General features: G+C 43.2%; 1 protein-coding gene across 6 annotated transcripts in view; it reads left to right on the top strand.

The window, feature by feature from the left end:
- The window catches only part of SRGAP3 (SLIT-ROBO Rho GTPase activating protein 3), a 287,676-nt gene extending 275,942 nt beyond the window's left edge, over positions 1-11,734 (top strand). For all 6 annotated transcript variants that reach the window (XM_007500149.3, XM_056804578.1, XM_056804579.1 and 3 more), the window contains one exon: positions 5,596-11,734. In XM_007500149.3, the coding sequence (XP_007500211.2) occupies positions 5,596-6,012 (417 nt within the window). In that variant the 3' untranslated portion in view covers positions 6,013-11,734. The remainder of the gene's footprint in view (positions 1-5,595) is intronic.
- The last annotated feature ends 10,006 nt before the right edge of the window (positions 11,735-21,740 follow it).

Genomic DNA, 21,740 nt, shown 5'->3' with positions numbered 1-21,740 from the left:
TGAGAAGCCAGATCACCAAAGAGGCTCAGGTTAGGGAGGAGCCAGTGCATTGTGGGCATCTCCATGCCCACACCCTGTTGGGAGATGGGGCATGGAGTAGGAGTAATGCCCAGAAGGCTGTGACAGAAGCTCCCCTTTCTGGAGCTGGTTACAGTTTGCAACGTGCTCTCTTCACAACAGATGAGCAAAGAAGGCAGCAAAAGGATGTTTTGCCCTGCTTTATAGATGGGAAAACTGAGACAGAGAGGACCCATTACGTGTGTGAGGTGACTCCAATAGAAGGGAAAGAGCCACAAAGGAAGCTTCCTTTCCAATAGACCATATTTTTTCCCACTTAAAGAAGGAGGAAGAGGGTCAATTATTAAAATGATGGATTTGAAATCAGAAAAAATTGGATTCAAATCCTGCCGCTTCCAGTCGGTGTGATCATCGGCAAGTCACTTAGTCCCCTGCACAACTCACCAAGACTAAGTTGCAGTTGATGTGCATCAGTAGAGGGAGGCTCCCTACTGGGAATTCCTTACATTTAAAAAAAATAGGTCTGTCCTCAAAACAAGCAAACAAATATAATGTTTTCCTCAAGTTTCCTCAAGATCATTGTTAAATTCAAAGAAGATAGTTTGCTTTTCAAACTTTAAAGTGCTCTAAAATGTTATTTCTAATCTTTTAAAGACTCCTAGAACTTCATAGATCCCCAGAATGTTAGAACTGAGCAAGACTTTCAAGATTTTCACCTAATTTTCTCATTTTACAAATGAGAAAACTGAAGCTTAGAGAGAGGATGCTACTTGTCTAAGTTCCCACCACCAGGCAGTGGCAGAGTGTGTGCTCAAAACCATGTTGTGACCCAATATCTAGAGCATAGTCTTTGTGTGGGACTTTTTTATAATATGGCACTCTTGTTGAGGGACTTTCTTTTGCAATGGGAAAGAAAAAAATTTAAATACAAATTCAACTCCTCTCTGAATTATAGGGGAAGGGAAAACATAAGTGTAGGAAGCAAAATCTACCCCCCAAAATAGACATGTATTCTATGAACTGGTGAATGGAGGGTGGGGGGAGATGCTATGGTCATTTCTCAATGGTTGTGTAATTGTGAAGGAAATCTAGGGTATAGACAGTCCAGAATAATAGATAATTTCTCCCCACTACACAGAATAATAAATCCTACCATTGACTTGGTTTTGGAATAGGCTTTTATTCCTCATTGACTGTAACCATAGCTGGTATTTTGGGAATTTGGAACACTTCAGACTAAAAAAATGAAGCCCTGTCATACAGTCCTGCTATAGAATATGGAGAGCTATTGGCTTACCCATTGACTCTATTCCTCTCCCCAGCTGCTCTGTGCACCCTCATTCTGGAAAAAGACAGCATCACTTCTCAGACCAATGCATGGCACAAGCTTCAGCCAAGCTGCTCTTTCTCTTAAGCTTTCTGTCTTTCTGGCTCACACTTTCCTTGGGGGAGAGTGAGGGAGGTGATGAAATGTTTTCTAAAAGTTTTATCTTTCAGCTGGCTTACTACTGGCCTAGAATAAGGAAAGGAAGCAATGGTGTCAACAGATGGCTTAATTAAGCAGAAAGCATAATGAGGTCAAGAAAATGTTGAAAGCAAGATTTATCATAAACTGAAAATTGGATAGGAGCATAACTATCCTAGGTGGTTGTCTCCTGAGCCAATCCGGGAGCATTTACTACCTACCTACTATGTTCCAGACTCTGTGATAGACACCAAGGATATGAGGAAAGGCAAAAGACAGTCCCTGCCCTCAAGGAGCTCCAGGTCTAATGGGGGAGACAATAAGAAAACAACTAAATACAAACATAAGAGAGATAGGATGAATTGGAAATAATCAATAGAAGAAAGGCACTAAAATGAAGAAGAAGGCTTATTGAAGAAGGTAGGATTTTAGCTGAGACTTGAAGGGAATCAGGGAAGCCAGGAGGTGGGGATGAGCCAGGAAAGCATTCTAGATATGGGGTACAACCAATGAAAATGCCCAAAACCAAGAGATGGAGTGTCTTGTTCGTGGTATAAAAAGGGGGCCAATGTCACTGGATTGAAGAATAGTTGGTATGGAGTAAAATATACAAAGAAAGTCAGGTTATGAAGGACTTTAAACACCAAATTAAGGATCTTATATTTGATCCTGAAGGCAATAAGAAACCATTGGAGATTATTGAGAAGGGGAGTGGGGAGTGATTAAAATAAGGTCAGATTTGTGCTTTAGAAAGATCAGTTTAACAGCTGAGTAAAGGATGGAATGGAGTCAGGAGAGCCTTGAGGCAGGCAGGGTCCACACCAGGCTAGTAGCAGTACTAGAGAGGAGAAGGGAGTGTGCACAGGAGATGTTGTAAAGGTAGAAGCAACAGGACTGGTCAACAGATTGGACAGGAGAGGTGAGAGAGGGTGAAGCATCAACAATGACTTCGAAGTTGAGAACCTGTGTGTCTGAGAAGATTGAAGTAGGAAAATTGGGAAGTGGGAAGGATTTGGAGAAAAGAAAACAAGTTTAGTTTTGAATGTGTTGAGTTTAAAGTGTCTGTGGGACATCCAGTTCAAGAGGTCCACTAAGCAGTTGGAGATACAAAACTAGTGGTTGGGACATCCAGTTCAAGAGGTCCACTAAGCAGTTTGGAGATACAAAACTAGTGGTTGGGACATCCAGTTCAAGAGGTCCACTAAGCAGTTTGGAGATACAAAACTAGTGGTTGGGACATCCAGTTCAAGAGGTCCACTAAGCAGTTTGGAGATACAAAACTAGTGGTTGGGACATCCAGTTCAAGAGGTCCACTAAGCAGTTTGGAGATACAAAACTAGTGGTTGGGACATCCAGTTCAAGAGGTCCACTAAGCAGTTTGGAGATACAAAACTAGTGGTTGGGACATCCAGTTCAAGAGGTCCACTAAGCAGTTTGGAGATACAAAACTAGTGGTTGGGACATCCAGTTCAAGAGGTCCACTAAGCAGTTTGGAGATACAAAACTAGTGGTTGGGACATCCAATTCAAGATGTCCACTAAGGAGTTTGGAGATACAAAACTAGTGGTTGGGACATCCAGTTCAAGAGGTCCACTAAGCAGTTTGGAGATACAAAACTAGTGGTTGGGACATCCAGTTCAAGAGGTCCACTAAGCAGTTTGGAGATACAAAACTAGTGGTTGGGACATCCATTTCAAGAGGTCCACTAAGCAGTTGGAGATACAAAACTAGTGGTTGGGACATCCAGTTCAAGAGGTCCACTAAGCAGTTTGGAGATACAAAACTAGTGGTTGGGACATCCAGTTCAAGAGGTCCACTAAGCAGTTTGGAGATACAAAACTAGTGGTTGGGACATCCAGTTCAAGAGGTCCACTAAGCAGTTTGGAGATACAAAACTAGTGGTTGGGACATCCAGTTCAAGAGGTCCACTAAGCAGTTTGGAGATACAAAACTAGTGGTTGGGACATCCAGTTCAAGAGGTCCACTAAGCAGTTTGGAGATACAAAACTAGTGGTTGGGACATCCAGTTCAAGAGGTCCACTAGGCAATTGGAGATACAAAACTAGTGGTTAGGAGAGAGGAGTGGATGAGTGGATTTGATAATTTGATAAGCATCAAGAGAAGATATCCATGAGAATTGATGAAATCACTAAGCATAGAGGTGAGGAGAAGGCCCAGGATAGAACCTTGGGGGATATCCATGGATAATGAGCATGAGCTGGATGAAGGTCCAGCAAAGGAGAACGAGGCAGGAGCAGGCTGTCTCAGTAGAAGTAGGAGAAGAGAGAAGTGTCATGAAAATCTAAAGAGAAGAAAGTATCAAGAAAGACAGAATAGAATGGGAGGAATTTGCCCTGCCAGGGACAAGGGCCACTTTCTTCTTGAGAGGCAGGGATAGAGGAGGAGAGAGAAGGTATATGATAGAATGGAGATGAGGAAGGGGTTGGTATCACTATTTCTCCCTAGGTTTGTGCCTTTCTTTAAAATGCAGATATTTTCTAGAAGGGATAACACTGAGCCTTTGTCAAATGTTAACATTTTAGTTCCAGTTAATTTGTCAAATTATCACTAGTCATCTAGCAAGGCCCTGAAAACATGGGACTCAAGACAGGTAAGTTTTGCTTCAGCCAATTGGGTGAGGAAGGTTTGGAGGTTGGAGCCCTGCCTGGGGAGGGGAAGCCCTAGTGTGGTCCCATAGTGGGAATTGTGGGCAGCCAGAGAAGACGATGCCAGTGGATAGCATCTGGATAGTGGGGCAAGGACTAAAGATAAGAAAAAGAAACAGGATTGAGAAAGGGGAATGGAAGGACTCCACCAATGAAAATGAACTTTACTTACTGAAATTTTTTTTCTAAAGTTTGGATCTAGCTAAGATTATTAAGAGTCAGAGAATCGTATAATCTCAGACTTGAAAAAGATATCTGAGGCCATCTAGTAAACACCATTTGTTATGTACTGACAATGTACTAAGTGCTGGAAGTACAAATACAAGGAAAAAGACAGGCCCTTCCCTCTAGAGGCTTACATTCTAGTGGAGGAAGAGAACATATTGTAGGGAACTGAAAAGGGGGCTGGGGCGGGCGGGCACAGGTACTTGTAGTAGAGAAAAACTAGAGAGCCAAGAGTGGAGCCTAGAGAGGGATGAAGACACAACTGGCTTGAGAGTTTTCTTTTAGGATTCAGCTTCTGAGAGGAACCAGTGAAACAGAGGAAGGAGGCTCAAAGGCAGAGATTCCTTCCAGAAGGAGAAGTCCAGGTTCTGAGAAATCTCAATATTTACACCTGGGAAGTTGTGTTTAATTGATATCCCAGAAGCAGTTATTTTCTGACTTGAGATGAGAAATGAAAACTTGGGAATTTCTGTAGGGTTATCACTTGGACGCATCCTCTCAGCTATTTAGTCCTCTTTCTAAGGTTCTTCAGTCTTAGAGGGAAGGTTCTTAAGCCTGGTAAGGGGTTTTCCTCATTTGGGAATTCCATTTTCCAATGAAGTTCCCAGATCAGTCCCTATTTTCCCCCGTCTATCATGTAGGGAATAGACATTTTTTTTTGTGTAGCTCCAGAGGGCAGGATTAGGGATGCTGTGTAGGAGTCATAGAAAGGGAGCTCTTGGTTCAATCTATTTGATAACAAGGAAAGATGGCTCACAACCTAAAGATGCTGCGTTGTTAAGGAATTAAGTTCCCTGTTCCCAGAGGCCGTAGGATCATAGACTTAGAGCTGGAAGGGTCCTTAGAGATGCTCCAACCAAGACTGGAGGTTTGCCAGTTATGGTGTAGAGGGGCCAGGTGGGTACTAGATAAAACTCTAAAGTCTTCTCTGGTGCTAAGAGTAAGAGAACGTAGAAACTAATGCTAGAGGCTCAGAGTCGTCGCTTCCATTTGCCTAGAACTTTTAAGAACACTTTGGTATCCATTTGACCCCCCAATATAAGGATAGGGTAGTGGGATGGGAAGATCACCCCCATTTTACATATGAAAAATCTGAAGCCCAGAGAGACCCCCTGCGCAGGGGAGTCTTGACACCCAGTCCTGTGCCCTCTTCATGACCCCATGCTGGCTCTTTCGTAGGGTTGGGGATGCTGATGGCTTTGCTTTCTTCCCTCCCTGTAGGACATCGAGAAGACCATGAGCACTGCCCTCCACGAGCTTCGAGAGCTTGAAAGACAAAACACTGTCAAGCAGGCTCCAGATGTGGTCCTGGACACTCTAGAGCCCATGAAGAACCCACCCCTGGGCTCCGTTAGCTCAGAACCCGCCAGCCCCTTGCACACCATCGTCATCCGAGACCCAGATGCCGCCATGCGCCGCAGCAGCAGCTCCACCACCGAGATGATGACCACGTTCAAGCCCGCGCTGTCGGCTCGGCTGGCGGGTGCCCAGCTCCGACCCCCGCCCATGCGGCCCATCCGCCCCGTCGTCCAGCACCGATCCAGCAGCAGCAGCAGCTCAGGGATGGGCAGCCCCGCGGTGACCCCCACTGAAAAGATGTTCCCCAACAGCTCCACCGACAAGTCGGGGACCATGTAGTGCCGGCACCCAACGGCCTCAGAGGAAGGAAAACCGAGTTGTCGTTTCCAGGGCAAACCCCGGCGTGGGGATGCCTTTTGGGATCAGGAGAAGAAAAATGGTCCAAAGACGGCTTGAGCGGCAAAGGTGTGCGGAGCATTGAGGTCGCCATCTGTATTTATCTATTTGCAGAAACAGATGGACATAGAGTGTGTGTATATACGCATAGGCTGTGTACATACACTGAAGTACTCTGAACAGAAGCTTTTCCTAAGATTGCGGCCAAGTGTAAAAAGGCTTACTCTGCATATTGTCACTGGAAATTATTCTATATATATATAGATATGTACGTATGTGTCTGTGGGTGTGTATATATATACATATTTATGCATCTATATACATATACTCTATGTGTAAACACACATACCAAGTGTATAAAGCATCATGTTCCTTTTTATGACAATTAGATTTACCTCAGACCTGTGCCACTAAACATCTCCCGTAGAGTGGTTGGGTTGGACTCGTGGGGCTCCTCTGGGAGATTTGGGGGGCACGCAGCAACTGTGCATGAAGCAATAGGACACTGACCTTTGGAGACTTCCCTTCCACGGAAATGGGCGTCTCGAGAGACTGTGGTGTCACTTCTGGCGCCATCTAACTCAGAAAGGAGACAGCCACACCGCTGGCCAACAGGTTATCCTCAGTGACCGGGGAACCCTTCTTTCCGAGCCTTGAAAGACTCCCGGTAATCCACGAGAGGGAGAAGGGTCAGCCGTCTGCCATTAAGGTATACTAGAGATGGACAATAAGAACCTGCCACCCACCCCCAACCACCAAACCCTTGTATTTGTGCGTAGAAAAGGGGATTATAAGTACCTAAGCCGAAACGTAGCACAGTGTTGTATGTGTTTAAAAAAAAAGGAAAAAAAAAAGAGAATACAGTGGTGTTGAATACTTCCAGACCCAACAGAGCAGTAGTAATAAACCGATAGATGTAACTATAGTGGTTTAACTTAGACTGTTTGGGAAATCCTTAATTTGCCTTTTTCTCTTTTTTTTACTAATTATCACCGTGTCAAATTGGGACTAAACAGGCAAGGAGGCTTTGGTTTCCATTGGTTTATTTCAAGTTGCACAGTAATTCCCGAGAGTCTACCTTGGGTTGGGGTCCTCCCTCTTGCATGAAACGCATGAGCCATATTTGACCAGATCAGACAGGAGCCAGTCTGATGGGGTAAGAGTTTGCACTTTCTATACTGTGTAATACAGCTGGTAGAGTTTATGCAAATGAAATTGCTTTGTTTCCTCCTTTTGGGGAGGGGAAAATGTGCTGATGGAACTGGGATGCATGATTTCTTAGTGTATGATGATCGAGTCTTCTCTCTCCTGACGGGGTTCAGGACCCTCTGTGTCTCTCTTAGTTGATTTTCTTTTCTCTTCTGATCTCTTGAATCCATTTCCCCCAGGGATGTGCCAAAAGCCACAGGGTATTGGAGCACAGGCGAAGCCAGTTTGAATCTGAGCCTTCTTACTTAGCTCTTGAATATCCATCCTGGAGAATTCTCTGCTCACTTTTTCCAGTTCTTTATTCACCCATACTTCCCTAGGTCTCTGGGTATTTATTTCCACGCAAGGGAAGTTCTGCTCAAACATCAACTGGGCAACAACCCCCTGGAAACCTGCTTGCTGGGATTAAAAGGGTGGATGGTGGTAGAGTTTTATTGCCAGCCTCTCAAAGAGCCAGTTGTCATCTTGCATCAATAATAGTATATGTTGCTTGCAAGGCTCTCTAGATGCATCAGAGGGAATTTCTGCCTTGGTCCTTCTGGCTCCACAGGAACATTTCCTTCAAAGATCCCTGGAACTCTCCCATTAGTGATTCATTCTTTTAGCTTAAGCATTGACCTGTGTGCCCTTTGAAAAATATAAGAGTATTCCCTCCCCACATGAAGCATGTCATATTAAATCCTCAGGTCTTAGTGTTAATGAATGGGATGTTTTCCTGTCTGATAGCAAGAGCCAGGATGCATGAAGACATCAGGTGCCTGAAGAGGGAAAGGGTTCTGAATGCTGCGAAAAGGAGGAAAGTGGGCACGTAGAGAGGGGGGAACCAAAGACTAGTTTCACATCCATCACAATTTTGCCTCAGGCCAGTCCTGGTTTTGTGAATTGGAAATCTTCGTTATAAAAAGAGGTCCAAGATCACCTGGCTCAATCCCCTGCTGGACCATTATCCCCATTTTTGAGATTGGGTAGCTGAGGTGAAGAGTAGCAACCTTGTCCAAGGACACAAGGCTGCTAAGCGACAGAGTGGGACTAAAACCTAGGTCACTTCCCTCCCAGTGCAGTACTTTGTCCACTATACCATATGATCTCTGTAGTAAGTACCCTAGTGATCACTTTTTTAAAATTTCCTATAAGAGAAAATTAAATCACCCATCTAAAAAAATAGAGGGAATGGCAAATTTTGGCTACTTATTTGCAATCCTCTTGTATTGTCTAGGGACGAAAGTTTTCTTCCCATCCACGGAAGAGCCACAGATCCAAATTTAGTACTTGCGCCATTTTGACCGAGTGGTCCTGTACCACAGAGACAACCAATTACAAAATGAAACATTCTACCCATCCACTGGGGCGATTATTTCCCCACTCTCCAAATTTGCCGGTTATATTTCCCCCAATGGAATTTCTCATTGGCTTGGGCTCTGGTGGAGATAAAGACTTAGTCATTTTCTTTTCAGCACCCCATTTTCTCCCTATGGAATTATTTCATGCTTTCTCACTCAGAAAAAGTCTCCCACCTGGGTAGAAAGAAGTACCGTAGCTATCTTTCCCCCAATGTGAATACTGACCTGCTGGGTGGAAGAAAATGGAAGAAAAACTCATCATGATCTTTTGCTATTGCTTTCTCTCGACAGCCAGGACCCATGCATGTTTCACAACACGTATCTTCCCGACCCTTACCTGTTCTAGTCTGATTGATATTGTTGTATTTGTTGAAATGCTAGAAAAGTAATTATTGAAATGTAAACTGTATTAAAAAAAAAAAGGCTAAAAGTTAATGGTAGCCAGTGCCACTCACCAAATCTTTGCACTTAGTATATAGATCAATATAAAAATAACCCCCCAACCTAATCTTTCATTGTACAGTGTGTGTGTGTGAGGGGGGAAATGTAGTTAGTAGTAGTCCTCAGTATAATCAATTTTAAAAGGGGAAGTGGTGTTTACACACTTGTTCGTTAGCATTGTTGAAAACTGTGATGATCTCAACTAGTTCTCTGGCTTTCTGGAGTTTTTTTGTTCTGTTTGTTTCACCTTAGTTGAACTCTTGAGGCCAAAGCCTTTTTGTCTTTCTGGGGGGGCAGGTGCTCAGTCTGTTCTAAAGATGAACCAGTGAGACATTCATTTAAAACTGACCAAAGATATGATTTCTGGTCCAGTTTCCCTTGTTGTCCTGGAGAGAGGACCATCATTTGCCAATCTTTCTCGGGGACTTGAGATCAAACCGTGCTTCCCACCCCAACCCTCTCTTTTTTTCTTTTCCTCTTTAGTAACTGTGGGTCTCTATGAAATTCTTGCCTTTTCTTGTTTTCAGTGCGAATGTTTTCTCACCTTTAAGCGCCTTTAGAAAATCCCAGAATACAAGATTGGCATGAATCCTGAGCATGGAGAGTGAATGCCACCCGATTTCTTTCCTTTCGTACCATTGGGCTAAATTCCCAAGGGAGGAGGGGACCTTTTAATCAAGAGATGGAGCAGTAGGGGTTGGGGGAAGAGATGAGCCACTTATCTGATAGAAAGGCAAGAAGATGAACTGGAAAGTGTTCAGAGGAGGTCAGCGAAGATGGTGGCAGACTTTTGAGTCTGTGCCACATGAGGATTGGCGGAAGGAAAGAGGGAATAACCATCCTGCAGAAGAGAAAAGTTGACGTTGGGCTGGGGGGAGGACACACATCTGTTTTTTGAAGTACTTGAGGGCGGTCATGAGGAAGAGGGATTCGATTTACCCTTTTCTGCCTCACAGAGCTCAACTAGGAACATTCGATGGAAATGGTGGGGTGGGAAAAAGCAAATTCCAACTTCCTGAAAGCAAAAACTTCTCACAAGGAGAATTGCCCAAGAGTAGAATGGGCTGCCTCCAGAGGATGCTGGCCTCCCTTCCTTGGAGGTCTTTCAGCAAAGACAGTAGGAACACCTGTTGGACCTGATGCAGCGGGGATTATTGACCTCCATGGCTACCTGGTCCCTTCCTACTCTGAAATGTTGGATTCTTGGATATGAAGTGAGGGGACAGTAGATAAAGAGCTAGCGAGCATTTTTCTCTCAAAATGCAAAACATAAAGGGCAATGTGGGCTGCCGGAAGGCTCTTTCATAAATGGGACTTTTCTATTTGAGCTACTTGGACTGGCTGCTTGGCTGGTTTTCTTGGGTTGCCTTGTTGGGTTTTCTCATTCTTTAAAGCATGAATGTGGAGGCCTTCCTACTACGTGGTAGTATGTTGGCCCTTAAAGCGCAGAACCTGGCCAAAGGACAGACCCCAAGACAAATGCCACAGTTCCCTTCCCCAGTCTTTTGAGTCCTGATCTTTTCACTTATTCACCCTTTTTCCCCAACAAGGAACAATAATAACTATGATAATAATAATAACTCATTTACTTAGCACTTTAAGGTTCATGAAGCTCTTCCCTCAGAACAGCCCTGGGAGGCAGATAGAACAAGTATTTTTATCTTTTTTTTCTTTTTTTTGCCGATGAGGAGATCTCTGTTTAGAATGGTGAGGTGACTTGGCCAGAGTCACATGAAATGTCAGAGTTCACACCTCCCAGGCTGTTCTTTTAGGCTGTCTCATGAGTATCCACTGGGAAGCCCAGAAGGGTCCCCGACTTAAATGGGGTGATGTGGATGGGGGGGGGGAAGGAAGGGAGAGAGACAGCAAGGAATTGGGAGGAGGAAGAGTTGTTGATGAGATGATTTTCTGCTGTGCAGACAAATTCAGACATCTCAAGCCTGGGTTCAGATTTGGACACCTGCTTCTCCTGGGTAGTCTGGGTTTTCCATCTTCAGAGGGACCAGCAGAATTCCCACCTGGGTCAAGGCTTCCCCCCAGATGGCAGGAGTGGGCAGGAAAGAGTGGCATTCCTGTCCCCTCGGGGTCTTGCTCCATTCCCCTCTTCCAGGCTTCCCGAGGCGGCTCTTCCCAGAGCTAGGCAGCCCCCCACGCTCTGGTGCTGGCTTGGCAGCTCCTGCCAACTCCCCTTCCCCTATCCGCGGATTCCTTTTTCCCTTTGGACCCTTCCACGCCAGCCACCTCCAACAAGACTGTTCTCTGTGACCCAAACTTTAGTGCACTTTCCTTTACTGGACAGAAAGTATATCCTGCATAGAGATTCTTTTGTACATTTTGGACTCTATTATCTCCTAGCAGTGTGACCGTTTACATGGTTTGGCAGTAGAGACGACTTTGATCACTTTCCAGTGGCTGGCATTTCTCGTCTCCCCACCCCCACCCCATCTCACTGTATACGAACAAGCCCACCCCCCACCCCCACCCCCGGGAAACTGTGCTCTCCCTGCCCCCTCGATGCTCGTCATTGTTCCTCTGGACGCGTTTCTGTATGATATGACCAAATGTCCTTCGTTAGATTGTCTGTCCCTCCCACACGCTGATGGTGCCCTGTAGACCAAGCCGCTGGTTTGACGTGGAGCTGTCCTGTGAAATAAAAACAGCATAACTTTCTCAAACTGGCTGCCGATGCTTTCTGCAAGGGCCCCAGCGGGCATTTGCTTGGGGGAGGGGGGCTATTTGGGGGTGACGCTCTCCTCTATGATGAGGGAAGGGGGTGGGAGGGAGACGTTTTGGCTGTCCCCGGCGCTGGCCTCGAGTCGCTTTGCCTAATTGGCCAACCCATCGACAAGCATTTATGAATAGGCTACCATGTTTCAGGCACTGTGCCAAGCATTGGCGATACAAAGACAAAAGTCAGACAGTCCTTTCCCTTGAGGAGGACTCTTTTACGGGGGGATCACTGGGGGAGCAAATAGGCAGGACGCGTGCAAAAACAAGTCCGTAGTTGTTTGGGGGACGCTGCTCCTGTGGAGGGGTGGGGAAGGGCCTTTGGAGAGAAGGAGCTCTTGAGCGGAGCCAGGATGGGAGAGAGGGTTCCTAGAGGAAGAAGAGTCCAAGCGTCTTCGAAAGACCTCAATGGAGACCGTTTTCTAATATGAATCAAATTAAATGATGTGGGGCAAGAGGGAAGCATCATCAGAAATCTCAGGATGTGTTTAGGTCACATGATTATAATCATCAGCCATTTGATTCAATTAAAAACAAAACCAGGTAAGAGCCTGCTCTGTGCAAGATACTGCACTAGACGATGGCCATGGAAAAGCGAATGGGTCCTGTCCTCCTTCAAGAAGTTTATATTCTGCCAAGATGTTACCACCTATCCATAAAGCAATAAGTGAACAATATATACAGAATAATGCAAAGTATTAGGATTTGGAGTGCTAAGAAATGGGGGAGGGGGCAGGGGATCAGAGGGCTTCACATACAAGGGGGCCCCCTGAACTAGACTTGGAAAAAAGCCAAAGATTCTAAGAGGCAGACATCAAGGGAGAGTGCATTTCTCCAACGAGGGACTCCTTGTGCAAACACACAAATGTAGGATATATAATGCCATCTATATTTTGTTTAGTCATTTTTTCACTCTCCTAGACCCCATTTGGGGTTTTCTTGGCAAAAATCCTATAGTGGTTTGCTATTTCTTTCTTCAGTTCATTTTATAGATGAGGAAACTGAGGCAAATAGGGTTAAGGGACTTACCAGGGGCTTAAGTAAGGTTACATGAGTTAAGGCACATACCTAGCTAATGAGTGTCTGAGGCTAGATTTGAACTCAGATCTTCCTGACTCCAGGCCTGACGTTCTATTCACTGTGCCTCTTGGCTGCCCATACAATCTAGGTAGAGGTAGAGGCCAGTCTCACTGGAATGGGAAATTCCTGAGGGGAAGTAATATGAGGCTGGAAAGGTGGGTAGGAGTCATGGTGTGAAGGGTTTTAAATGCCAGACAGAGGATTTTGTACTCTTAGTGGCAATAGGGAGCTACTAAAGATTTTTGAGTGAGAAGGGAGTGATAGAATTGTGTTTTTGCGAATGCCGATTTGGCATCCAAATGGGAGTCATCGTCAATATCGATCATGAATCGATCCAAGCCTCTAATATGGCATCTACTATCCTGAAGTGGCAGCAGCCAGCAAGGAGTTAGTCCTTTGGGCATCTAAGGATGCCTGTGGGTTAGCAATAAAAATTGCCAGGAGGCCTCATGTCCCACTTCCAGACCAGCCAGGAGGTAACAGCATCCTGACAGAGACCCAAACACGCAGGAGCAAAAACAAAACAAAAACTTTGTTCTTGGATTTATGTATGGCTATAGACCAGCGGGCAATCCACTTTGTGAGAGGGACTTTGTGTGGACAGTCCCTGGTTTATGTGTTGTGGCTCCTGTTTTTCCTTCTCACAAATGGGTTTTAAGCTGTTGCCAGGAAGGGGAATCACCAGAAGGGAATGCTGAATCCACTGGGTCCAATCCTCTCATTTTGTACAAAGTGGAAAGAGACAGAGATAGAGACAAAAAGAGGGGGGAGAGAGAGAAAGAGAGAGAGACAGACAGACAGAGAGACAGAGACAGAAAGAGAGAAACAGAGAGAATAAGAGTTTGGGGAGAGAGACAGGGAAAGAGAGAAGGAGAGAGAGATGGGGAGAGAGAACAAGAGATGGGGAGAAAGAGAAGGGGAGAGAGAACAAGAGATGGGGAGAGAGAGATGGGGAGAAAGAGATTGGGGGAGAGGAAGAGAGATGGGGAGAGGGAGAGAGATGGGGAGAAAGAGCAAATGAGATAGGGAGAGAGAGAATGAGAGAGATTGGGGGAGAGGAAGAGAGACAGACAGAGAGAGAGAGAGAGAGAGAGAGAGAGAGAGAGAGAGAGAGAGAGAGAGAGTAAGAGTTTGGGAAGAGAGACGAGGAAAGAGAGAAGGAGAGAGAGATGGGGAGAGAGAGAACAAGAGATGGGGAGAAAGAGAAGGGGAGAGAGAACAAGAGATGGGGAGAGAGAAATGGGGAGAAAGAGATTGGGGGAGAGGAAGAGAGATGGGGAGAGGGAGAGAGATGGGGAGAGAGAGAGATGGGGAGAAAGAGCGAACAAGATAGGGAGAGAGAGAATGAGAGAGATTGGGGGAGAGGAAGAGAGAGAGAGACAGACAGAGAGAGAGAGAGAGAGAGAGAGAGAGAGAGAGAGAGAGAGAGAGAGAGAGAGAGAGAGAGAGAGAGAATAAGAGTTTGGGGAGAGAGACGAGGAAAGAGAGAAGGAGAGAGAGATGGGGAGAGAGAGAACAAGAGATGGGAAGAAAGAGAAGGGGAGAGAGAACAAGAGATGGGGAGAAAGAGATTGGGGGAGAGGAAGAGAGAGAGAGACAGAGACAGAGAGAGAGGGAGAGAGAGAGACGGAGGGAGGGGAAAAGGGAGAGAGAGAGATAGAGAGAGAGAAGGAGAGATATGTCAATGTGACCAAGATCACCCATAAAATAAATATCAGACCCCAGGTCTTTTTAACCACTGTGCTTTTTCCATGACACTACTTCCCTGTTATATGACTTCTGAAAACTATTCAATTCACTGTATACCCCAGACCCCTTGAGCTTTGTCTATGGTTGGGTTGACCCCAAATTCCTATAGCGTAGGGTGGCTGCTAGGATCATAAGCTGAGGGCTGGAAGGGATTGCAGAGATCGCCTAGTTCAGTCACTTCATTTGACAGATGAGAAGACTCATCCAAGGCCATGCGGGTAGTACGTAGCTGAGTTGGGATGTGAATCCATGACCTCTGGTTCCAAATCCTGCTCTCTTTCCCTGGCAGGACCTCCATGTGGTTGCCATTTAGTCAAGGAGCACACTGCTCCTGGTCGGAGCCCTGGAAGCCCACATACTTGGAGGCATCCTCAAAGGGAGGATGCAATAGAGGTTCCAGTCACAGAATTCATCTACACGTTGAAAACCAAAGTCTAAGCAAGAAACTACAATTTCAACTTTTTCTTCAAATTAAAAGGCAAAATGAAGGGAACATGGGATTGCTACCTAGGGTCTCTGCAAGCCAGTGTTTTATTGCAACAAAGGCTTCTAAGGGATGGGTGGACCTAGGATGGGGACAGAGGTTGTTCTTCCTAACAGCAACCTTAAAGGTAAAGTTTGTCCCTGTTCCTCTTAGAAGTTGGTTATGCGGGGTGGGGGTGGGGGGGCAACTAGGTGGCTCAGTAGATTGAGAGTCAGGTCCAGAGATGTGAGGTCCTGGGTTCAAATCTGTCCTCAGATACTTCCCAGCTGTGTGACCCTGGGCAAGTCACTTGACCCCCATTGCCTAGCCCTTACCACTCTTCTGCCTTGGAGCTAATACCCAGTATTGATTCCAAGACGGAAGGTAAGGGTTTAAAAAAAAAAAAGAAGTTGGTTATAGGGGCAGCTAGATGGCTCATGGATACAGAGCAAGATAGGAGATCTGAAGATAGGAGGTCCTGGGTTCAAGTATGACCTCAGACACATCCTAGCTGTGTTATCCTGGTCAAATCACTTAACCCCCATTGCCCAGCCCTGGATGCTCTTGGAAAAGGTATTTTCTTTAAGTTGATTATAGTTCTATATTTTGTAAATATGTCCAAAGCCTAATCTTAAGAAGTCTGATTTCTTTTTTTTTTTTTTTTGGTTTGGTCCAACCTGTGATTTCACTGGTAGGGAATGCTTAAGAACTCCCCTTTGTCAAGGCACTTGCTCTAAAACTTAGTGTGTTGTAAAATTGCCTGGGACATGGAGCAGTTGATTTGACCTCCTGTGCGTGAGAGGCAGGATTTGAACTCGTTCTTCCTGACTCCCAACAAAGCCTCTCTATCCACTGAGCAACACTGCCTCTGGAGAAGATTCATATGAGTTCCCTCAATATTTCAAGGATCGACAATTTCATTGATCTCACTGGCATGAGGGCTTCCCCCTGTTTTTGCTCAGCCATCATCAGTGATGATGATAATCATGATTTACTCTGGCTGGAAAAGAACCCATCACGTGGTGGCCAGCCCTTTGGTGATTTGCCTTTTTATCCTCAAAATGCAGGCAAAGCACTGAACTTTCAACATGGTATAGTGAGATATAGAGGCAGAAAGATCCAAGATCACTTACGTAGCTATGAGACTCTGGCTAAGTCATTTATCTGATCCCCTCAAAGACTGTCAGTTCATTGAGAGGAGAGACAGCTTTATTTTCCTTCTTGGCATTCCCATCACCTAGCACCATGCCTTGCACATAGTAGGTGTTGAATAAACCTCAGCTTCATTGTCTTTTCGATTCAGAATGAAGATTCACTGATGTAGGCAACTTCCAGTGAGGAAATGTTCTTTACTGATGTAGATTAGCAACTTGTCTCTAAATAGTCTTCTAGCAGAGTCTTGGGCACTGAGATTGGCCCAGAGTCACACTGGACTCAGATTTTTCTGACTTAGAGACTAGCTCTCTAGCCACGATAGCATGCTGCCTGTCTTCTTTTTCTTTAAAGCAGGGAAAATGGGGGCAGCTAGGGGGCTCAGTGGATAGAGAGACAGCCTTGGGTTCAAATTTGCCCTCAGACACTGCCTCGCTGTGTGACCCTGGACAAGTCACTTAACCCCCATTGCTTAACTCTTACTCTTCTTCTGCCTTAGAACCAATACACAGTATTGTTTCTAAGTTGTACGGTAAGGGTGTATTAAAAAAAAATTTTAAGAAGGAAAAACATTTTTTAAAAATTAAATTAAAATTTATCATTTAATTTAATGTATTTATTTAATTAAAATTTAAATTAAAAATTAAAATTAAATTAAAAATAAATAAAATTTTAAATTTTAATTAAAAAAAACTTTTAAGATTGTAGATTTAAAGCTGGAAGGGACCTCAAAGGATGAGTGAAGGTCTTTTATTTTACAGATGAGGAAACTGAGACTTATGTTAAGTGATGGCCCCGATCATTCAAATCAGGACCTGAACTATTGTTTTCTTGATTTGAAAATCAGGCCTGGTTTTCTAGCCAGTGAGCCACCCATCTGTCCCCTCGGTGCTCTTTCCACAACCTCTCATCCCTGCCAGTTGTGTTCCATGAGCCTGTGGCCCCTTCTTGCTCTAAATCTCAAGAATGCTCCAAAGAAATTCTAGACGCTCTTTTGAAAGGAAAGGTGTCCGGTGTCTTTACTATTAGTTATGAGAAACAAGCATTATCTCAGCTACAAAAGTCCTTCTTTCATCACATCATGGCGGTGACCCGGGACTCTGAAGGCTGTGCCAGGGGGACAAAACACTCTGGCAGATTTTTCTGAGCTGAAAAGCCCTTGAATGGGAGCCAGAGACGTGCTGTCTCGTCTTCTTGCCTCTTAATGCAGGGCAGGGCTTCTTATCTGAGTCTGTGAACTTGGTTAAAAAAATAGATATTCTGGTAACTAGATTTCCACATAATTGCTATCCTTTGTAATCCAATATGGATTTTATTTTAGGCATTTCTTCTGGGAAGGGATTTATCATAGGCTTCCCCAGAATGCTGAAGGGATCCATGGCACCCACCAAAAGGTGAAGAATCCTGATTTATGGGAACGTTCCTGACTCCTGCGTATTCTTATTATCTCAGCACAGTGACTCACTTGGTTGAGCTTACACCAGGAATGAGTGCCAAGGGCAGGATTCAAACCCAAGTTACCTCCCTCCTAGCGCAATACCCTTTTCTCTGTGCCAAGATGCTTCACACTCTCGAGGAGGAGGATGCAAGTCATCAAGGACTCTCCTTTTTTTTTTTTTAACAAATAAAAATGTCCCATCTAGAAAAGAATGTGGTTTTCCAACATTTGTAGGATGATGGAATGTGAGAGCTGGAAGAGACAGTAGGGAATCTTCTAAATCCAGGCACTTCATTTTACAATAAGCCAGTCAACAAACACTTCTTAAATGCTTACCTCTTCTCAGGCACTGGGCTAAATTTTGGAGCTACAAAGAAAGGGGAAAAAAATTAAAAATTAAAAATAAAAAACAGCCTCTGCCCTCAAGAAGCTCACCTTTGAATGGAGGAGATTACACATAAATTCCTGAATAGATTAAAAGTGTGTAGACATCGATGAAAGTAATCTGAAAGGGGGAGGAAAAAGAAGGGGGGATGAGAGAAGATGTCTGTAGAAGGTGAGATTTTGCAGCCTGGCATTCAAAGCTCTCTGCCCTCTGCTTCTAGCCAACCTTTCCAACTGGATTTTTCATGACTCTTCCTCATTCATTGTACACATGCCAGTAAAACTGGGCTACCAGGTGCTGTTCCTGGGTCCTGATGCCTATAATGGGCTCCCCCTTCCCCTCTGTTCTTCAGAATTCTTCTCTTCCTTCAAGACACAAATCAAGCTCCATTTTACTCACAAAGCCTCCAGGGGAAAGCAGTCACTTCTTTCTCAACTCTTTGTACATCTTTCTTTTGTCTTTTCATGCTGTCGTCCCCATATGAAATGTATTTGGGTGTTTGGCTTTTTTCTGCCCCTGAAATCACAGAATCACACCGAATTGCAGTTGTAAGAAAACTTGGGGGTCACCTAATCCAACTCCCTTATTTTACAGAGGAAGAAACTGAGTGTAGAAGGTTAAATGATTTGGTGAAGTCACATAGATAGAATGTGGGAGGTCCAATATTCAAACTCATATCCTAGATTTAAAGAGAGAGGGGACTTTGGAGATGACTGAGAACAACTTTTTCATTTTACAGATGAGGAAACCAAGAGTATGATGCTATAGATCCATGTTGTCTAGTCCCAACTGAGTTGTCTCCATTTCACGACAGCCCTTTTATTCTTTATTGATTCTCTGACATTCTTTAAAATAAGAAATAAGGATTGCTCTTAGATCTAAAATATACCCTTCGAATATATATATATATATATATGTATATATATATATATCCTTAGATCTAACAAACCTAATATAGGTCCTTAATATACCCTATATATATGTCTAAATATGTAATATAGGTCTAAAATATACCCTTCCATATATATATATGGGTATATATATACATATATATATATATACCCTTAGATCTAACATACCTAATATAGGTCCTTAATATACCATATATATATATATAGGTCTAAATATATAATATAATATAGGTCTGAAATATACCCTTCCATATATATATATATATCCTTAGATCTAACAAACCTAATATAGGTCCTTAATATACCCTATATATATGTCTAAATATGTAATATAGGTCTAAAATATGCCCTTCCATATATATATACCCTTAGATCTAACATACCTAATATAGGTCCTTAATATACTATATATATGTGTGTGTGTGTGTGTGTGTGTGTGTCTAAATATATAATATAGGTCTGAAATATACCCTTCCATATATATATATATGGGTATGTATGTGTGTATATATATATATATATATATATGGGTATGTATGTGTATATATATATATATATATGGGTATGTATGTGTGTATATATATATATATATATATATATATATATACCCTTAGATCTAACATACCTAATATAGGTCCTTAATATACTATATATATATGTGTGTGTGTGTGTGTGTGTGTGTGTGTGTGTGTGTGTGTGTGTGTGTGTGTGTAAATATATAATATAATATAGGTCTGAAATATACCCTTCCATATATATATATGGGTATGTGTGTGTGTATATATATATATATATATATATATATATATATATATATATACCCTTAGATCTAACATACCTAATATAGGTCCTTAATATACCATATATATATATATATATATATATGTATATATATATATATATATATATATATAGGTCTAAATATATAATATAATATAGGTCTGAAATATACCCTTCCATATATATATATATATACCCTTAGATCTAACAAACCTAATATAGGTCCTTAATATACCATATATATGCCTAAGTATATAATATGAAATATAATATAGGTCTAAAATATACCCTACTCATGTTCTTAGCAGATGTCCTCCTGAGAAAATTGAGAACCTCTGTTAGGAGCTCCCTCATCAAAATCCTTCTACATTTCCCCCCAGCTTTTCTCCTTCAGCTCCAGGCTCTGGACACAAGAGGGTCCTCCTCCTCCTCCACCAAGGCTCCTCCTCCCATCTTTGTGACTTGCTTGTTTCGTCATTCTTCTACCCTGCGCCTCCAAGTTGCCTGCTCATACCCCTTTGACAGGGAACAACACCTTCTGCAAATGGAGTTCTTCAGGTGGGATAAAATTTGAGAGGGCTAAAGAGACGCACAGAGTTGGGCTGCCCTTTCCCTGGAGGACAAACTATACTGGGAGTTAGTCATGTAGCCAGGGATATGTGGGGCTGGAAAGGAAAGTGATTTGATGGAGAAATGGAATATATAGATATATAATTCTATAACATGTAAAAAAATATATAATTATAATATAAATAAATGTAGACAATTATATGATTATAATTCATCTAATAAACACTTGATGCAGATGGCAGTTTGCTGGTCTGAGAGAGAGGGGTTGGCATCCCTGCCACCATTACTCCAGCTCAGCCTCCAATGGCTTATGGGGCAGTTGAGACTGCTGGAGAAGAAATAGAGCAGCAGCAAGAAATATTTTAGCAAGTAAAGAGATGAAATTGTGCCAGGAGCAGGAGATCTGAGAACGAGGAAGCTGGGCTCTGGGTACTCCACCTGTCTCCACTTCCAGAAGACAGAGGACATGTGAGAGTCAATGTGAGAGTGGTTACCCACTCTTTATTTGGAGACTAAGTACCAGACAAAGAAGAGGCTGTTTCCCAGCTCCCCATTTTGCTACCTGAGATGGCCAACATTGATTCATAAGTTTTTTCCCCTTTTCTTTCCTTTGAAGTTTTGTATAGACCTTCTGCTCCAGCTAAATCCAAAGCTAACTTTCTCTAGATGAGAATGATGACTCTTAACTGCTTTTGGATTTATTCATGTTCTTATTGGTGAACAGGGGCACTTCAGGGGAAAGAGGAACAGTGTTTGTAATGGCACACAGAGAGGGAGATAGAGGTCTAACATCTCTGCCTAAAATGCTAGGCTTATTTTTGTCCCAACTGGGGGCTCTGAGCTAAAAAATAAAAGATAATCTAATGGGTTTGAGCATTCATAATTTTAAAAAACTTTTTAAAAATTTTAATTTATAATGTATATAAATAATAAATTTATTTTATTTATAAATATTATTTATAAATAAATAATTTATATAAAATAAATAAATTAAAAAAAAACTTCCCAAAGGCAGAAGCTAGATGGAGTTTTTCTGCATTCAGACTTAAATGAGGCAGAGCTCCGTTTTGTTGTCAGAAACAAAGTTGGACTGATGAGTTCCACTGCATCACCTACTCCCTTCTCCCCTCCTTCTTCCTACATGCACAAAGAAAACTCTCTGCAAGTGTTGAGTTGAGGGAGATGTTTGGGAAGTAGCAACTGCCCTTTGGGGTTGGATCTGAATGACAACTTCCATATTTCAAAGTAGGGGCCAACTGAGTGGCTGAATACTTTCCCCCCTTGATTTGATTCTTTATTTCCCAACTTATAGCCAGGCGTGCACAAAACACTGAGCTAAGCACTGAGTAATTGATAGTTAATCATTTTCAGTCATGCCTAATTCTTTATGACCTATTTTGGGGTTTTCTCGGCAGGTCCCAGAGTG

The sequence above is a fragment of the Monodelphis domestica genome, chromosome 7 (genome assembly GCF_027887165.1).
Source record: "Monodelphis domestica isolate mMonDom1 chromosome 7, mMonDom1.pri, whole genome shotgun sequence".
Classification (NCBI taxonomy): domain Eukaryota; kingdom Metazoa; phylum Chordata; class Mammalia; order Didelphimorphia; family Didelphidae; genus Monodelphis; species Monodelphis domestica.
This window is presented reverse-complemented; position numbering and strand designations above follow the sequence as displayed.